The sequence below is a fragment of the Argentina silus genome (genome assembly GCF_951799395.1).
Source record: "Argentina silus genome assembly, chromosome: 18".
In the NCBI taxonomy this organism is placed as follows: domain Eukaryota; kingdom Metazoa; phylum Chordata; class Actinopteri; order Argentiniformes; family Argentinidae; genus Argentina; species Argentina silus.
Genome location: NC_139672.1, coordinates 3,533,293 through 3,550,678, shown reverse-complemented (window position 1 = coordinate 3,550,678; position 17,386 = coordinate 3,533,293). Strand labels below are relative to the sequence as shown.

At 46.7% G+C, this 17,386-nt stretch overlaps 3 protein-coding genes across 3 annotated transcripts in view; 1 reads left to right on the top strand and 2 right to left on the bottom strand.

Annotated features, from left to right (window-relative positions):
• Nucleotides 1-6,410, bottom strand: part of sall2 (spalt-like transcription factor 2) — a gene marked incomplete at its 3' end in the record, with an annotated part of 7,128 nt that extends 718 nt beyond the window's left edge. The window contains 6 exon segments of the mRNA XM_083690420.1: nt 6-445; nt 448-762; nt 765-1,114; nt 1,221-1,416; nt 3,493-3,639; nt 6,274-6,410. Of these exon segments, the coding sequence (XP_083546546.1) occupies nt 6-445; nt 448-762; nt 765-1,114; nt 1,221-1,416; nt 3,493-3,568 (1,377 nt within the window). The 5' untranslated portion in view covers nt 3,569-3,639; nt 6,274-6,410.
• A 1,807-nt stretch (nt 6,411-8,217) lies between these two features.
• On the bottom strand, nt 8,218-11,780 carry LOC310818888 (GTPase IMAP family member 8-like). The gene is made up of 4 exons (XM_083689979.1): nt 11,523-11,780; nt 9,995-10,717; nt 9,047-9,844; nt 8,218-8,869 (listed from the first exon to the last, which is right to left on the bottom strand). Exons 1-4 carry the CDS (start codon nt 11,542-11,544, stop codon nt 8,742-8,744), a joined length of 1,671 nt encoding a protein of 556 aa, XP_083546105.1. The 5' UTR covers nt 11,545-11,780; the 3' UTR covers nt 8,218-8,741.
• Nucleotides 11,781-13,313: 1,533 nt separating this feature from the next.
• Nucleotides 13,314-16,838, top strand: trim110 (tripartite motif containing 110; the record flags this gene model as incomplete). Its single annotated transcript, XM_083689986.1, has 7 exons — nt 13,314-13,805; nt 13,905-14,000; nt 14,189-14,422; nt 15,219-15,241; nt 15,475-15,620; nt 16,047-16,318; nt 16,569-16,838. 7 exons carry the CDS (start codon nt 13,314-13,316, stop codon nt 16,836-16,838), a joined length of 1,533 nt encoding a protein of 510 aa, XP_083546112.1.
• Between the last annotated feature and the right edge of the window lie 548 nt (nt 16,839-17,386).

Genomic DNA, 17,386 nt, shown 5'->3' with positions numbered 1-17,386 from the left:
GGGGAGAGCGAGAGCTCGGGGTTCTGCTCACGGTGGCGGAGGAAGTGCACCTTGAGGTTGCCTCGCGTGGTGAAGCGGCTGAGGCAGACGGGGCACTGGTAGGGCCTCTCCCCCGTGTGGGAGCGCAGGTGGATCTGCAGGGACGAGTCGCTGCTGAACAGCTTCCCACAGTACCGACAGGCATGCGACAGGCGGCTGGAGGAGGAGGAGGAGGACCCCATTGAGGACCCTCCCCCGGAGATGGACTGGTAGAGATCCTGAGAGGGAGGGGCCAGAGAGGCTGTGGTTGGCAAGGGCGGGGTTAGGAAGGAGAGACCACCACTGTGACCGCTGGCTGAGGTGGTGTTGGGGGATTTCTCATGGAGGTACCGCGTGGGCAAGGCCAGGGAGAGGGCCAGGGGGTAGTTGGAGGAGGCCATGGTAGAGATGGCGGACGAGGCTGAGGAGAGGAGGAAGAGGAGGAGGAGGAGGGGGAGGGGCGGACACTGGTCCCAGGGTAAACCCCATGAGCTCCTGTAGCCCCTCCTGCCCCCTCCATCTGGGGCCGGTGTGGCCGCAGGATGTGGGACAGGGGGTGGCTGGGCTTGTTGGGCTTGGAGATGGGTTGGGGAGGGATCAGGGAGGAGAAGCAGGCCAGGAGAGGGGCTACGGAGGTGGGGCAGGGAGGCTGGGTAGGGGTGGGCTGGGGAGGACTGGAGGCCCTATCGCTCCCCTCCAGACAGAGCTGGGGCAGGGGGGGCAGGAGTATCTGGGGTGCCTCAGGCCACAGGAGGCCCCCCCAAGCCTCAGCACCTGTCTGCAGATCTCTTCCGTCATCTGCATCTGGTAGATCTGCCTCTGCTGCAGCACCCTCAGTTCCTCCAGGATCACGGCGATGCTGAGGTGGGCGCGGGGCGGGGTGGCGGAGGACACGCCCGGGCTGGGGGAGGGCGTCACGGGGCTGGGGGGGCCCTCTGGCACGGGGCTGGGGCTGCCAGGGTGGGGCGGGGGGCAGAGGGAGGCGGAGGAAGAGGAGGAGGAGGAAGAGGTGGTGGTGGTGGCGGACACCCCCAGCTTGGGAGAGGCCATGAGGGTGCGGGACGTCTGAGACGGACCAGAGGGGGACGGAGAGGTGCTGTCAGGGAGACACAGGATGGTGCGGGGGTGGGTCTGAGAGGAGAGGGAGGGGTGGGGGAAGTCAGGGGAGTGAGAGGTTCGAGGGTGTGTGAGGGAGATGGGGCAGGGGGCTGGCTGGCTGGGGGAGCGGGAGAGGGGGGAGCCCTCCGTGGGTAGAGAGGGGGTTTGGAGCCCCCTGAAGGAGGGGCGAGGAGCCAGGGGAGGCTGGACGCTCTGAGGAGAGGGGGATGATGGAGAGGAGGAGGAAGAGGAGTCCGTGGTAAAAGGGAAGGCGAGTGACTTTCACTGCCAATTGGTCATCTGAGAAATGAGAAACACAGAGAGAAACATAGAAAAGCAGTTTATTACTGTTATACTTTGGAGCTTTGCACTCATTGTAAATACAAACCCTAAATTAGATGAAAGAGGATAAAATCATGATCACTTTGGCTTTTTTTTCCATGTTGTCCTTCTTTATAGTCCTGCATCTAGTCTAACATTTTGAGTGTTTTCCATTCTTGTTTGACAGACCTGACAGAGAGCCTCGCATCGATGCAGACACTACCAATGGCCAGCGGACAAACTGAATGAATAGACAAGCTCAACTCAACCCTCTAAGCATATCAATCATACAGATGCCACTTAGCAGGTAGCACAGAGCAGATAACCCCAAGACCACTTCACACTACGCTGTCAGGTGAACAACAGATCAAGATTGAGTTTGCCCCCTTTTGTTCTCTCTCTTCCGCCATCTCATCATCCAAACTCCCCCTCTATCCTCTTTGCTTCACTCCTGTGCCCCCCTCACCCCCCCCCCCCCCCCCCCCCGACCCCCCCCTCCCGCCCCGACCTGCAAGACTACACCTCACATACTATGAGCAGCCTACCTTGTTTCCACGGCAACACGGGACAGAGGACAATGGACGTTAACTCTGAATCCCCCCCCCAAAAAAACTCTTATAACCCCAATCTCCAAAAGATAGTGAGATAGCCTACACACACGTAGACAAGCACTCTCCCAAATAATTCTCTCTCTCGATCTCTCTCTCCCTCCATTCTGTCTTTCATCTCTTTGTGCACCCTTCCCCCATAACCCAGTAGGGTGCTAGGGGTCAGGCACTCTTTGGGTACTGGACACTGTATTGTGGCTCTGATTGGTTGGCAGACTTGACCTTAAGAACACTGGGGTCACATTCCTTCTACATTTTGAGAAGGCAGAGGAAGAGGTGGGGGTTAAAGAAAACAAACAGGCTACCAGACAGACATGATGACTCACAGACCATCAACAACCTCTCAAACACACGCACACACACACACACACACACACGATATTTACAAACACACTATGCCTCTGTAACTCGCCTCAGATGGACAAATACACACACACACACACACACACACACACACACACACACACGCACACAACATTTACAAACAGACTATGCCTCTGTAACTCGCCTCAGATGGACAAATACACACACACATACACACACATACACGCACACACACGCACACACACACACACACACACACACACTTGAAGACACACACTAGTTCTTGGGTATGTTCATGCCCCACTGCTCAGCCACAAAGCCCAAGGGGGACAATGGGGTCTGAAGCTATTGCAGTTACAACACCTTGTACAGTGCCTCTCACAGTCATGTGTTCTTCCACCGTCTCCTCTTCTTTGTCTTTCCCAACTACTAACACATATTTGTACCCCAAGTTACCGTTTGTAACACTTTTCACTGAAACGCTAACATCTGTATCAGTGTATTTCCTCTCCTCTCTCTTTTCCACCCTTGTATTTCTCCACCAACTGGGTGGTCTGTTGTCTTTGAACCTGACAGAAAGAGGAGGCCCAGGGCAGTGTAGGAATTACATTAAGGAGAGACTAATGCCAAAATGAATGGGATCAGCATGGCAATACAATGATATTGTACAGCATTGCATAACTTATCAAAAATGAGGGCCATTAGCACAATATGTCTTTGGGGTTTCTTTAGGCCTACATAATCAATTTACTGTACATAACATCCATTGGTCACAGGTTTTCAATCAACTTTATATCAGGCAAGCTCATGCCACTGAATCAAACCATGCCAGCAAAGGACAGGTGGGTACTGCAATTCTCTCTCTCTCATGTGCCAATCGATATCATTTGTCTACTCCATTGAAAAAGACATAACTTTATCATCCAGAATAAAATAACTTTTCACAAGAGACATAATAAGCAGCTTATTTTAACTCTATATCAGTTCCGACGACTGAAAGAAAAATAAGAAGTCAACAAGAAAAATAAATGCTGTTCGACAACATCAAAAGTTAATATTTTCCATGTTAACAGCTCACTTATTGAATGATTTACTTGCATATCAACAATGGTTCATTTCTCACCATGTTCAAGTATCCGAGAGGCACCAAGGATCGGGCTCATGAGTTGCTGGGGCCGTTTCTGTTTCCGACGAGACATGGTGCAGCAGGACGCGACTGATGCAGCGGCACATGGGCCAACAGAATGCGTTTATTTTTTCTCCCTGCACACTGAAAAAGTGGGTAACTAAATTACTGGGAGAAATACTGAAGCCTTTCACATGAGGAAAATAATACAGGAAGCGATGCGCAGGTGAATTATCCGCCACAAATGACTAACTCCGCTGGTGGCATCGTGGTGCAAAAGAGAACAACTTGTGAGAGACTACAGGCATGTGTGACAATTTCTCTCAACAAGTCTTCTTTTCTCAAACTCACCGTTAGCCCCCCCCCCTCCCCTCTTCCTCCCAAAACACACACACACACACACACACACACACACACACACACACACACACACACACACACACACACACACACACACACACACACACACACACACACACACACAGTCCTCTTGTTCATCCACTACATTTGCATTCAAATGGCGAATGAACACCCCTTCTTTTGAGCCATGAGTCTCTCCTTACTCCTCTTGCCTCCCTTTAGTAACTTCTACAATCCACAAAACCGTTCACGTTCATCACAGCCCCACTATTTATTACCCCAATAACTGTCATTTGATTTGAGAATAAATCAATAATTTTGCGTCCCAAAAACACTACCAAATGTGTATTAAGCATTTTTATTTAAAGTTAGTTTTTTAATGTATATCAATGACGCTATATGCCTATATTGGCTATATTAGGCTACAGGCCAACATTGGTGTCAAACGATTAAAAATGTAATCTGTATCTGACATACTGTGTGTGTGTGTGTGTGTGTGTGTGTGTGTGTGTGTGTGTGTGTGTGTGTGTCTGCGCGCGCGCGCGCGCGCGGGCGCTTATACCTGCCATACTAATAGGCCTACATAAAAATACAAAAAACATTGACATAGAGAATACCTTAATGTCATTGGGCCTATTTGAAGATGTGAAAACTGTATATTGTTTTCGATGTCTGTTAGAATACTCAGGTAGAGGGTGCTTTCAGTCTGGAGTGAATGATGGGCGGACGGTGAGAGCAGCGATGCCCAACTTGGAATTCCAACTACCGCCCTATACCCGCGTTCCGATGCGCGAGCTCCATTAACGGGCTACTGAATGAACAGGAATTTGCAACAATGGCGCGAGGACACAGCTGAGTGAGCATCACCCTCCGCGAGCCTCTCGAACACAGGACTACTGACGCGACATACAATGCTTCCTTTTCAACCTCCGACTCCACTGCTTACCACGTGGAGAGGTAATGAAAGGGAGAGACATCCACAGTGAGGAAAAAAATTAGACTTTTCTACTAGACCTACAAGTAGCGCGCGCGCACACACACACACACACACACACACACACACACACACATTATATGATATTGTGAGATAATTTTGCATCCTCGTTATTGCATCCTCACATGCAAAAGCACTCTAAAAAAGCCCTAACATGCTGTAGGCATACTAATCTGATTTTAAACTCATCTGTGATGATTATAGGCCTCGGTGTAGCCTGCAGTGGTGGCCTAGTCACACATTTGACACCAAGATCCTGATTAAACGCATTAGATTTGCATTTCCAGTTTGTACTATAGACACATTCAAAACACGGGCAAGGCTGCGCTAAACAAAACAAACAGGTAGGGCCTGATTAATTTCTCACGGACGCCAAGATGCATGCTCAGCCCATTCACATCAACATGGGCACATTAGGGTTGTATTTGTATGTTTCTTTATTTATGTATTCAACAGTCTATTCCCTCTGTTTCATAACTCCCATACCTTTCCAAACAGACTTTAATAAATGTACGTCTTGTATTAGGCCTCTATGCCCCTCTCTCTCTCTCTCTCTCTCTCTCTCTCTCTCTCTCTCTCTCTCTCTCTCTCTCTCTCTCTCTCTCTCTCTCTCTCTCTCTCTCTCTCTCTCTCTCTCTCTCTCTCACACACACACACACAATATATATTATCATCAATTATAACATAATTGATGATAATATAAATTGATTATAGGACTAATCTTTTAGGCTATTACAAAGCTATTAAATAGAATTTTGGTTATTGTACCTAATCTATTTGTCTACTTTTCATGTAGGCCTATATTACCATTTAGGTTTATCTATAAAATAGATATCTCCCTCTCACAATTGGTGTAATTTTGAATTTGTTGTACTTGGGTTAGTACAGCATTGACAAATCATTATTCTGTTGTTTTATGGACTAATCAACGTTTATTCATGACAGCTCTGATTTGATTTGACTATTTGATGTGGCCTGCACGTTAGGCTAACATTTAGACTTCCATTTTAAGCGATTTAATTAATCATTTGTAAAACCTTTAATCCCTGGTAACATTGTTCAATAGTCCCAAAAATTATAATTTCAAAAACTAAAAAACATAATTTGTTCGTCCATCTCAAACTATTTGATTGAAATAAAACAGATCCCTATTGTGCCAACAAAGCATTTGTGTTTTTCTTACCATCGCGCACCACGACATTTAAAGCGACGATCGAACATTTCATAATTGCGTCTGCAAACTGCGCGATAACTTCAGCTGCCCCGCTACTGTACAGCGACCTGTTGCATGCCTGCGCGCGCTCCGATCATAACAAGTTATGATTCATAAATTTTTATGACTGCCCAAAAATACGACTCGAAATTGCTTATCGCTCGTTTGCGTCGTCGACAGTAGTCTAAAGATGATATCGTAAATTACTTACCATGTTTTGATCGGTGATATTTGACAGCGGATCACGAAATGATAGAATATGTTGGGCAGTAGGCTACGTCTCCCAGTCGGGACATCAACACAGCGTTTTCCGGCATTGAGCCACAAAGATGCGCAGTCGTCCCTTTGACAGCCAGGCGGAACACCGCATTGTTAAATTATTTATTTATATCTTCGTCGTGAATTGGGACTATTTGATAATAATAGGTTTTGTAAATGTATATCAGTTCATTGCTCTCTGGGACCCAGAGAGAGGCGGGGGGAGGTTGAAGTCAGATACTATGCGGTAACCAAAGAGAATTGGATTAGTCTTCCTGTCATCCCCCGCCCCTTCCCTGTTCAAACCTCTTTGTATTTGGCTAGGGCGGCCTGCGCTACGGCCTGTGTCTGTGGTCTCTGCGGCAGTGACGGCTGTCTGTTCGTCGGTCTGTCCGTCCTATCCGGACACTCTCCCGTTATAATTAATGACATTCGTAGCCAGACGTGTCCCAGGGGACACTGAGTGGCCATGGCTACCTCAGCCGTCTGGTTGAGACTTGCATGACTTCACATGTCGCTTTCAAAACCACAAGTGAATTAAATTCTATGGATTCAACATTGAGGCCTGTACTGTACTGTACTGTATGTGCCATTTTCGTGTGCGAGGCTTAGACAATTTAGGAGACCGATAGGCCCAATTCAAATTCCAATGCATTCTGTCTTTCCAGTGTCGTACCTTTACCGTGCACGTGGGCACATGTTTGCACTGTGTGAAGAGTTTACAAATCATAGGCTCCTCAGTCGTCAATCGCTTATAATGAAGAATTAAATCGATTTGAATTAATTTAGATACTCTGCTGCCAGGCACACAAGAGGTAGGCGTAAGTGAGGTGAGATATACAGTGCACGCATGTCCTCCTGGGTATCTTTGTGTGCCCCAGCCATTCACTACAGTAAGGTCACTGTCTGCCGAGAGCCTCATATGATATTTCATACTTCATGAGGACATACAGGAATGAATCCACTAGAGGGCGCGCATACACCATTGTACTGCCTACCAGTGAACAGCCATGGAAGGGGAACAGTTAAAACAACTAAACAGCTGCTGTATAGGTAAAACGTACTTATATGACAGTGTTGGCGCCCAAGCTTAAACGTAGATCCCAGCTCCCACATAGAGATACATGAGAAATGAGAGGACAGGAAAAGCACAAATGATGATCAGAAAGCCAAATGATTGAAAACAGAATAGCCAACAATATTTTCTATACTGTTTCAGACAATATAGACCCTCTTCCTCAATGGGAACTCTGTGGGAACTATGTGTTTTCCAGATCAGTCTTTCTAGTGCTCCCCTTGCAGCCCACCAGCCTGCAACAGCAGGGGAAGGTGTCCACTGCGTCTCTAACATCCCTTGGAGGGTTAGGGTTAGGGTTAGGAGTAAAGAGTGTTTTGGGGCGTTCAGTGGCGTAGCACACTAAGGCGCATACCATATCATCGCAAGGTCCCTGGTTCGATTCCGGCCATCGACATATCCTGCATGTCATCCCTCCTCTCTCTCTCACCCATCCTTCCTGTCAATCTCTACTATCTCTATCTCAATAAAGCAGAAATGCCCTAAAAAACATATTTTTAAAAAGGAGTAAAGAGTGTTTGATACCATTCCTCACTCCATTCCATGTAGTACAATGAGCCTGTCCTCCGATTTGTACCTCCACCAGCCTCCCCTGGCGTGTAGAAGGGTGGGTCCATAGCACAGGGAAAGGCATCTGTAGTATTCATCGCAGTCATCTGATCACTGCTGAGTAAAAGTTTCTTTGACAGTTTTGATACTGGGAAATGTGATCTATGATTAAGGATGAGATGTGTGTCATTCATTACCTGTTAGAAGTCAACAGAATCAAACACAAAGGCTACTTCTACTCATGAAGCATTGCCAGTCAATCAAGCTGTTGTCATAAATGTTTTTATTTGTTTTACATAGTAACACAGACATTTCCACATCACATTTTCTCCCAAATATAAACACTTCCTCCCAAATATCTCACTCTCTCTCTTACTTGTACCTTACATAGTTATGTGACTACCTTCATCTCTCTGTGTCATCAGCTAACCCTTTAACCTGCTGCTTTGGAAACATGGGAACTTCAGACCTTTACACCTGTGGATGGGAATATTAATTAGGGTGTGTGTTTCACCTTCTTAAACCTTTCAAGTGTTGTTATTAAGCATTGGATGATATTTCTACAACTTTCACCAACTACCTTCCCAAAGGCAATCCCTTTCATGATATGTTATGTATATAGAAATACATTCACAGTAAAAAAAAAAAAAAAAAAATCACAGTAGTAAAATCAAGTGCAATTACTTAATATCAATTGCTGATCTTGTGACTTCATGACTCCATGTCAGTGGATTCAATTGCTGATGTTGTGACTTCATGACTCCATGTCAGTGGATTCAATTGCTGATCTTGTGACTTCATGACTCCATGTCAGTGGATCCGGGATTTGACTCATATTCGGATGTTTCCTCAACACCTCCAGAGTGCCCCAGTCTCAGCCAATCATGAACCTTCTCATGTGACTGGTCCACTTCATTTGAGCTCACTGGGAGATATCAGAAGAGAAGACACATGATTCATTTTACAGAGCTAAATGTTCGTCTTTACAAGTGAGCATTCTCTCTACATGACTAACACATATTATTAATTGGAAAAAGAAACAAATCTTAAGAAATCTACCCTGGTATTTTGGTTTTGAATGATGGTATGTATGCATACTCACTGTAAGGGGGCTCAAGATGGCTGCTTGCTTCCTCTGGCTTGACCAGCATTGTCCTGATGCTCTCCAGAAGCTCTTTCTCTTTCCTCCTGCACACCTCCTCAAACATCGCCATGAGGGACTCCCCAGGTGAGTGCGGCTCTTTAACAGTCTCCGGCTCTTTAACAGACGCTTCCCAGTCGTCTGCCTCCCCAGACTGGCCCCCTGCGGTGATCTTGAGTATGCTGTTAGATGTCACTATCCACTCAATCTTCTCCAGGAGCTCTGTGACTTGTAGAACATCATTGTTTGTGTTGTCGAAGGTGTGATATCTGTTGTCACACTTCCTCAGAAGCCACTGGAGAGGTCTGCCCTCGCTCTCTATGAACTTCTCTATGGTGGTTTTCCCAAGCGTATCACACCAGGTGAACAGAACCAGGGCATGTCTCCAGACATTAGGTCCCAGGAGCCTCATGTGCTCCCTGACCGACCTCAGATGGGCCTCGGTGAAGGAGATACTTGCCTCCATGACCAGGATGACGGCATGGGGTCCGGGTGGGCAGAGAGACACGCTGTTCACTATCCCCTGCTTTACCATCTCCGGGGTGTCGCACAGAGATGCATAATGGAACCAGCCCGGTGTGTCCACAATAGTGACCGCCCTCCCGCCCACCTGGCCCTTTCTCTGCACGTTCTGGGAGGTTCTCCTTATCTCCTTGAGCTCCATAGGAACACCCACGATGGTGTCTGCAACCCTAGTCTTCCCTGACAGCACCCAGCCCAGCAGCACAAGCCTCAGCTCTGACAGACGATGGGCCTCACCTACCAGAGAAAGACAGAAACATTCCGATAGAAACCTTAGATGCTAAGATGATATCAATACCAATACCATCATTTTCAGATAAATGGAAAGATAAGATAGACAGACAGACAGACAAGTAATTTTTGTGTCAATATTGAAAAATCACCCACCTTTGAAGAGTTCTCTGATGGTATCTCTCTCTGTCTTAACCTTTATCTCTCTCTGTTGTGCTCTCTCGTTCACTTCTTTTCTTTTCTTCTCCACATTTTGGGATATTTTGCTATCAACTTCAAAGAGACGACCATCATTTCCTGCCACCATTTCTTCTATCTTCTCCATCAGCTCTGTCACCTGTGAGCCCATACCTTTGTTTTTGTTGTTGAGAATATGGTACCTGTTCCCACACTTTGTTATAAGCCCCTGAAGGACCGTCCCTCTCTTCTTCATATACTCCTCAATTTCAGTGTATTTCTTCTGCCATGCGCCATAGTTTAACAACACTATGGTGTGTCTCCAGGCTCTTTCTCCCAGGAGCTCCAGGTGCTCCTCCACCGACTTCCTGTGTTTTTCCTCCAGTATCGTGTCCAAATCAATGACCAGGAGGAAGGCGTGGGGGCCTGGGGTGCATAGAGACACACTGTGCACTATCTCTGTCTTGACCAGCGCCATGGTCTCCCGCAGTGAAAAGGACTTCCACCAGCCCGGAGTTTCCACGACAGTAACCCTCCACCTCCCCCCAATCACCCCCTCTCTCTTCATATTCTCCACGGTCTCGTCGTCGATAAAGAATCCCTCTTGGCCCAGTATGGTGTTCCCTGCCTGGCTCTTACCAGACCATTTCCTTCCCAGGAGGATGATCCGGATCCCTGGGAGGTGATTTGGGTCAGACGTTTCTGTCGTGAGGGTTAGGGTTAGGGTTAGGGTTAGGGTTAGGGTTAGAGAGAAACACAGTATCAATCTTAAGTCCACTGTGTCCTTTGTACATTAGACAGGCTGCAACCATACTTCAGGATTTGTGAACACAAACAGCTGCTCTCAGTTATGCTGTCCAGGTACTGTGGCTGGGTTAGATTATCGGGTTATTGTGCAGCAGGGGAGGCTGGTGGTGGTAGAAATGGGAGGATGGGCTCATTGTAATGCATGGACCGGAATGAGGAGTGGTATCAAACACATGTGTTCCTAATTCCATTCCATGCATTACAATGAGCCCGTCCTCCCATTTCTACCTCCACCAGCCTCCCCTGCTGTGCAGTATGTACATCATCATTCTGCAGTACGTAGTATTGTTTATTATTTTCAGGTATTTAACAATAAGCCCATGATCTCAATTAATTTCCTCCTACAGATTATCTTTGCTTTGGTATTTTCTGTCTGGTATATTTCTCATTTTGAAAATGGAATCAATTGAAATCACTTTCATAGCTGCAGTAAGTGAATCGTTGTCATGGGGATCAAACCGGTTTGTTTACATTCCACACTTAAGTACTGTACCAGTCAAAAGTTTGGACACACCTTGGACACTCTTGGCAAGGTGTGTCCAAACCTTTGACTGGTACTGTACATAAACAACTCAGCCCCCATTGCTCAGAATGCAATGTAATACTGTATGTACATCGACTAACAATACCCACATGGATGCAATCTAATTTCAAAATATAAAATCCCAAAAGCCCAAAAATATACCATTATATAACTCACCAAACACATTTCCTGTATCCATCTCTCTCTGGTCTGTTTGGAAATGGTATTAGTACGGTTTCTTTACAATTACAGTAACTCTATTCCTTTTGTTGACAGAACCCGGAGCCTACTGTGTGAAGCTGACAATCTTGTGACTTTTATTGTAATATTTCATGGATGGTCTCTCAGTCTGACGGTGTCTGTGGTATCCTGCCGTCTCTGATTTGATTTCAGTAACTTGATCAGTTGGTTTATTTTGGCAGGGCAGAGAGGACTGCATTAGAGGAACATACTGACACTCCCTCAGGTATTTCTAACGCACACACACACACACACACACACACACACACACACACACACACACACACACACACACACACACACACACACACACATATTTTTCCAGTCCAGGTGAACGTTGTTTGTCTCATCCCATTTAACGCTACACTTGCGTCTCATGTATTACTGCAGGCCAACCTGAGGGAGGGGTGATATCTATAGATGTTACTGGTGACTACGTAGGCCTTGACTGAACATTCTATCTCTGCTTTGATTCTCTCATTAATTTAATTTAATTAAATTAAAAAAAAATCTCAATTCTCAGGGAGTCAGTTTGTGAAGATTGTTTGGTTGGACAACATCATCTCCATAGCCTTGCTTTTGGCATTTGGCAGGCCAAAAACTCTCTCTTCCCCCCATCTCTGAATAGCCATGCGCTCAGAGGTCAGTCCCTCTGCTTAAGCAGTCCTGGGGGGGAGGAAGGGGAATCCTTTAGGATTAGCTCTTGGCACACACACTGTGACACTGGCGGAATTAGACCTAGCGATGGCCACCCTCTGACCACTCCGGGACAACACAGACAGGTAAGGTATTTTCATTCCTCATAATGGACATTTGAACAATCTTATGAAAGACAGAAGTAGCAGAATGTGTAAAGGACAGTTTTGCATGTTGACTGGCAGGCAGGCAGGCAGGCAGGCAGGCAGGCAGGCAGGCAGGCAGGCAGGCAGGCAGGCGGTCAGGCAGGCAGGCAGGCAGGCAGGCAGGCAGGCGGTCAGCAAGCAGTCAGGGAGGATGATCTCTTGATCCCTCCTGTGAAACAGGCAGGGATTGAGGCATGTTAGACACAAGCTTCAGGTCAGTGTTACAACCCAGAGGTCCTCAATGAGATCAAGAACTAACTCACTGTTGCATGTTATACACTTTAATGTTATACAGTAAATGATGGTGTAGATGGTGAGGTATTCTAATAATAGACATCAATGGACAAATCCAGAAGGCAGGGTTAATGGTCCATTTGGAGCTAACTTGGTATGGATTTAACACTGACTGAACACTACCTGCCGTGCTCCTAATACCCTGAGTATTACAGTTTTTATATAAGCAACTGGTGTGACCCATCTGGAAACATGGCAACTCGCTCAGTGACCACTTTACTGTAATATGCCTTGTGTAGAGGTCCACAAAACACTGAATGACTGACAGGCTTTATTAAGACGCAGTGTGGATCAGGCCTTCCTATGACCGTAAAACGCTCATGAGGCTTCTAAGGATTGCAGCTTTAAGATAAGATGTTGAGCATGATTTTTGACATTTTGTGAATTCAGCAGTTTTTTTTTTTTTTTTTTTAAATATGTGTACCATATGTGTATCCATTTTCTTTCTCTCTCTCTCTCCAAACAACATTCTCCTACAGTACTTTAGATACCAACACATCTCACTCTGGTTATAGCTTCATGTGACAAACACACACACACACACACACACACACACACACACACACACACACACACACACACAGTGGTTGCCATGGCGTCCCTGGAGGAGGAGCTAACCTGTTCCATGTGCCGTGACGTCTTCAGCCAGGCCCTCCCTCTACCTTGCGGCCACAGCTTCTGCCCCGTCTGCATCCGCGAGGCCTGGGGGTACGGCCAGGGGGGTGTCAGGGGTCGCTTCACCTGCCCACAGTGCCAGGAGGAACATGGGGTGGTGGTGTGTGACTGCTGCCCCCCAGTGGAGGACGGGGACATGGCGCCCGTGGCGGTGAAGACCTGCCTGCGCTGTGAAGTGTCGTTGTGTGCGGAACACCTGCAGCCCCACCTGGAGCGGCCCGCCTTCAAGACACACCTCCTGGTGGAGCCTCTGGGGGACCTGTCTCACCGCAGGTGCCCCGCCCATGAGGAAATGTTCCGTTTCTACTGCGCAGACGAGCAGGTGTATGTGTGTGCAGACTGTCTACTGGAGGGAGGCCACGCGCAGCACAGGGTGAAGGGACTCAGGAAGGTGGAGGAGGACCTAAAGGTCAGATGTCATGATCTGCAGCTCCATTGATATACATGGTTAATACAGATGCTAGGGTTTTAAATGTGTGTGTGTGTGTGTGTGTGTGTATTTCCACAGGTCATCCTCCAGACCCTTCTCCAAAAAGCAGATGAAAAGCTGAAGGAAGGAGAACGGATCCTCAAAGAACACCAGAACAGTGACCGCACTATGACAGTGAGTAGGGGAACTGGCATCACAGCTAGCACGCGCACACACACACACACACACACACACACACACACACACACACACACACACACACACACACACACACACACACGATTTTCGGATGATGACCACTTCTTCCTTACCAGTGAGTCCAATAACTAACTCCCGTTTGTGACTGTTGTCACCCGTTTCAGGACTCGTCAGTAGCAGGCGATGCCCAGGTCGAGCGTCTGAATGGGGGCTTGCAGGTGCAGGTGGACAAGCTGGTCCAGGCCCTACGGGAGAGCACCCAGAGGGAGAGGCAGCAGGCCATAGAACGCCTCCAGGAGGACTGCAGCAGGGTCAGGGAGGACCTGAGCCTGACCCAGAACATCCACCACTACCTGGGATCCCTGCTGGCAGAGACAGACCCCTTCCTGCTCATCTGGGTGAGACATTAAAACTGTATAGAGTTGTGGTCAATGCGGTTCAGTTACCAAGCTTGTACTGCATGCAGAATGATCACCTTAATATTGTGAGAACCAATAGATCATTTGTTGCTGTGAAGTGAGTCGTATTGTACAGCATGTACAACTTCACACCAACATATTGTATTCATTGTAATATATTATATAGTATACTGTATATATATACAGTACCAGTCAAAAGTTTGGACACACCTTGCTAAGAGTGTGCAAAGCTGTCATCAAAGCAAAAGGTGGCTACTTTGAAGAATCTGAAATATAAAACATATTCTGGTTTGTTTAACACTTTTTTGTTTACTACATAATTCCATATGTGTTCCTTCATAGTTTTCATGTCTTCAATATTAATCTACAATGTAGAAAATAATAAAAAAATAAAGAAATACCATTGAATGAGAAGGTGTGTCCAAACTTTTGACTGGTACTGTATATACATATATATATATATATATATATATATGTATATATATATATATATATATATATATATATATATATATTGACCATAAGAATTATCACGGTGATCATTTTAAAGATCGACCTGTTCTATTGTAATGTTAAACATTCTATCTGTAAAAACAACATATGTCACACAAGACTAACTGAAGATTTACTGTAATATGTTTACTTTCTTGTCCATCTTGGGGGGAGAAAACACTGCTTAATAAATGCAGGATTTACAGAGTATTAAAGGCTTTGTGCTGGAATTCATTTGTTTCTTTCTTGAAATTGTGACCTTGAACCATTGCTGTTCCCACAGGAATTTCAATCTGATGACTCAAAGTAAGTCAAAAGCAGATCATTAGTGTCGTATGAGAGTCTTTTGTGTCTGTGTGTGTGTGTGTTTGCATGTGTATGTGTCTGAAAGAGAGATAGAGAGCAAGAGAGAGAGAGAGAGAGAGAGAGAGAGAGAGAGAGAGAGACAAAGAGAGCGAGTACAAACCTGTGTGTTATTGATTATGTGTTATGTAATGAGCGTTATTCTGTTCTCTTGCGTGGCTTGCTGCGTTGAATAGGCTGCTTGCAGACCTGAACTGCCCCCTGTTCACACCTGACCCCCTCAACCTGGACAGGAAGTGCATCCTGGAGGACGTCGAGAGCAAGTACAGAGAGTTCATCACTGAGACACTGCGCTGTCTCAGCGAACTGAAGAGAGAACTCTGTGAGTGACAGGGGGGAGCTTTATGTCTTACATTTTACATTTTTTAGACTTTTATCCAAAACAACTTACAACAAGTGTATTTGTCTGAAGTAAGTGAATCATCTATACATCAGTCATCATAAGAGAAAAAAATATCTGCTAGGACCAGGGGCCATTGGCAGTCACAATGCTAGAAGGTTTATTTATTTTTTACAGTAGAGGAACTGTACTGGGGGGTAGTGGGGCGTGAAGAGGTATTTAGGAGGGACAGTCAAGTAGCCTGAAGAGATGGGTCCATCCATTTGTTTCCAACTGCCAATAACATTGTGCTTCATTCACTCATTCCTCTATAGCCCAAAATGGCGATATCAGCTAATCTAATACGGAACTGAATTTGGACACTATCTGTATGTGACTGTCTCTGGGTATGTTTCCCCGTTTCCACAGTGACAAGCTCCTTGACCTTGGACACAAACTCTGCCAACCCTCTCCTGAGCATCTCTGATGACCTGCGGTCAGCCATGCGGGTCAAGAACCGCCTACCATGTGCTGCTCACCCCAACCGCTTCGACCACTGGGCCCAGGTCCTGACAGCCCAGACCTTCTCCTCAGGAACACATTACTGGGAGCTGGAGGCAGAGGGCTTCTGGGACATTGCTGTCTCCTACCGAAGCATCGAGAGGAAGGGCAAAGAAGGCACTGCCTTTGGAAACAACAAGGTACTGTACATCTTCATCATCATCAACATCATCACTATTCAAATTAGGTTATTGCTGTCATATTAATTAGTTTGGTGATGTTGGTAGCTAAGCCTTTTGGATCTTTCTGTCAAATAAAAACCCCATTCACGTGGAAGCCAAGTGAATTCAATTCAGGTCTCTTACATAAGTGTCTAACTGAAAGTAAATGAGAACAATTATATTAAAGAGGGTAAAGAATGCATTGTTTAAACCACCTTGTGATGTCCAGGTGTCTTGGAGCTTGACACAGCAGCACGACAGGAAGCTCGCAGCCTGGCACAACTGCAAGAAGACCCGCCTCTCCAGCCAGATGTCGGGGAACCGTGTGGGCGTGGCCTTGGACTACGGTGCAGGCACCATCACGTTCTCGGAGGTGGGGCCGTCAGCCCTCCTCACCCACCTGCACACCTTTACCACCTCCTTCAGCCAGCCCGTGTGCCTGGGCTTTGGCCTCTACAAGGCTGAACTCCACAGCCAGATATGCATAGTGAAGGTGTGACCGAGTTACTGAGGGACAGAGGGACAGAGGGACTGAGGGACAGAGGGACAGAGGGACAGAGGGACAGAGGGACAGAGGGAGAGAGGGACGTCTGGTCTGGTCTGGTCTGGTCTGGTCTGGCTTGGCCTTGTTCTGTTCTGGTCTGGTCTGGTCTGTTCTGGTCTGGTCTGGTCTGGTCTGGTCTGGTCTGGTCTGGTCTGGTCTGGTCTGGTCTGGTCTGGTCTGGTCTGGTCTGGTCTGGTCTGGTCTGGTCTGGTCTGGTCTGGTCTGGTCTGGTTGGCTGAAGCACATAATAGCATTGAGCCAGGAAATTCAGGCATCAAGACCTCCTCAGGACCTCAGGGATGGATGCAGTCTCCAGGATCCTGACACATGAGGATCGAACATGTGAACATTCAAACTAAAGGACAGCATCTTGAATTTATGTGTTTGGAACTCTTGGAACTATTGAGCATGGTACATATGGTGCACTGAAGGTTTTGGGTTTCTGTGTGCATGGACGACCTTTGCATTCTCATGCAGTTAATCACAGATTAATCAGGATTAAC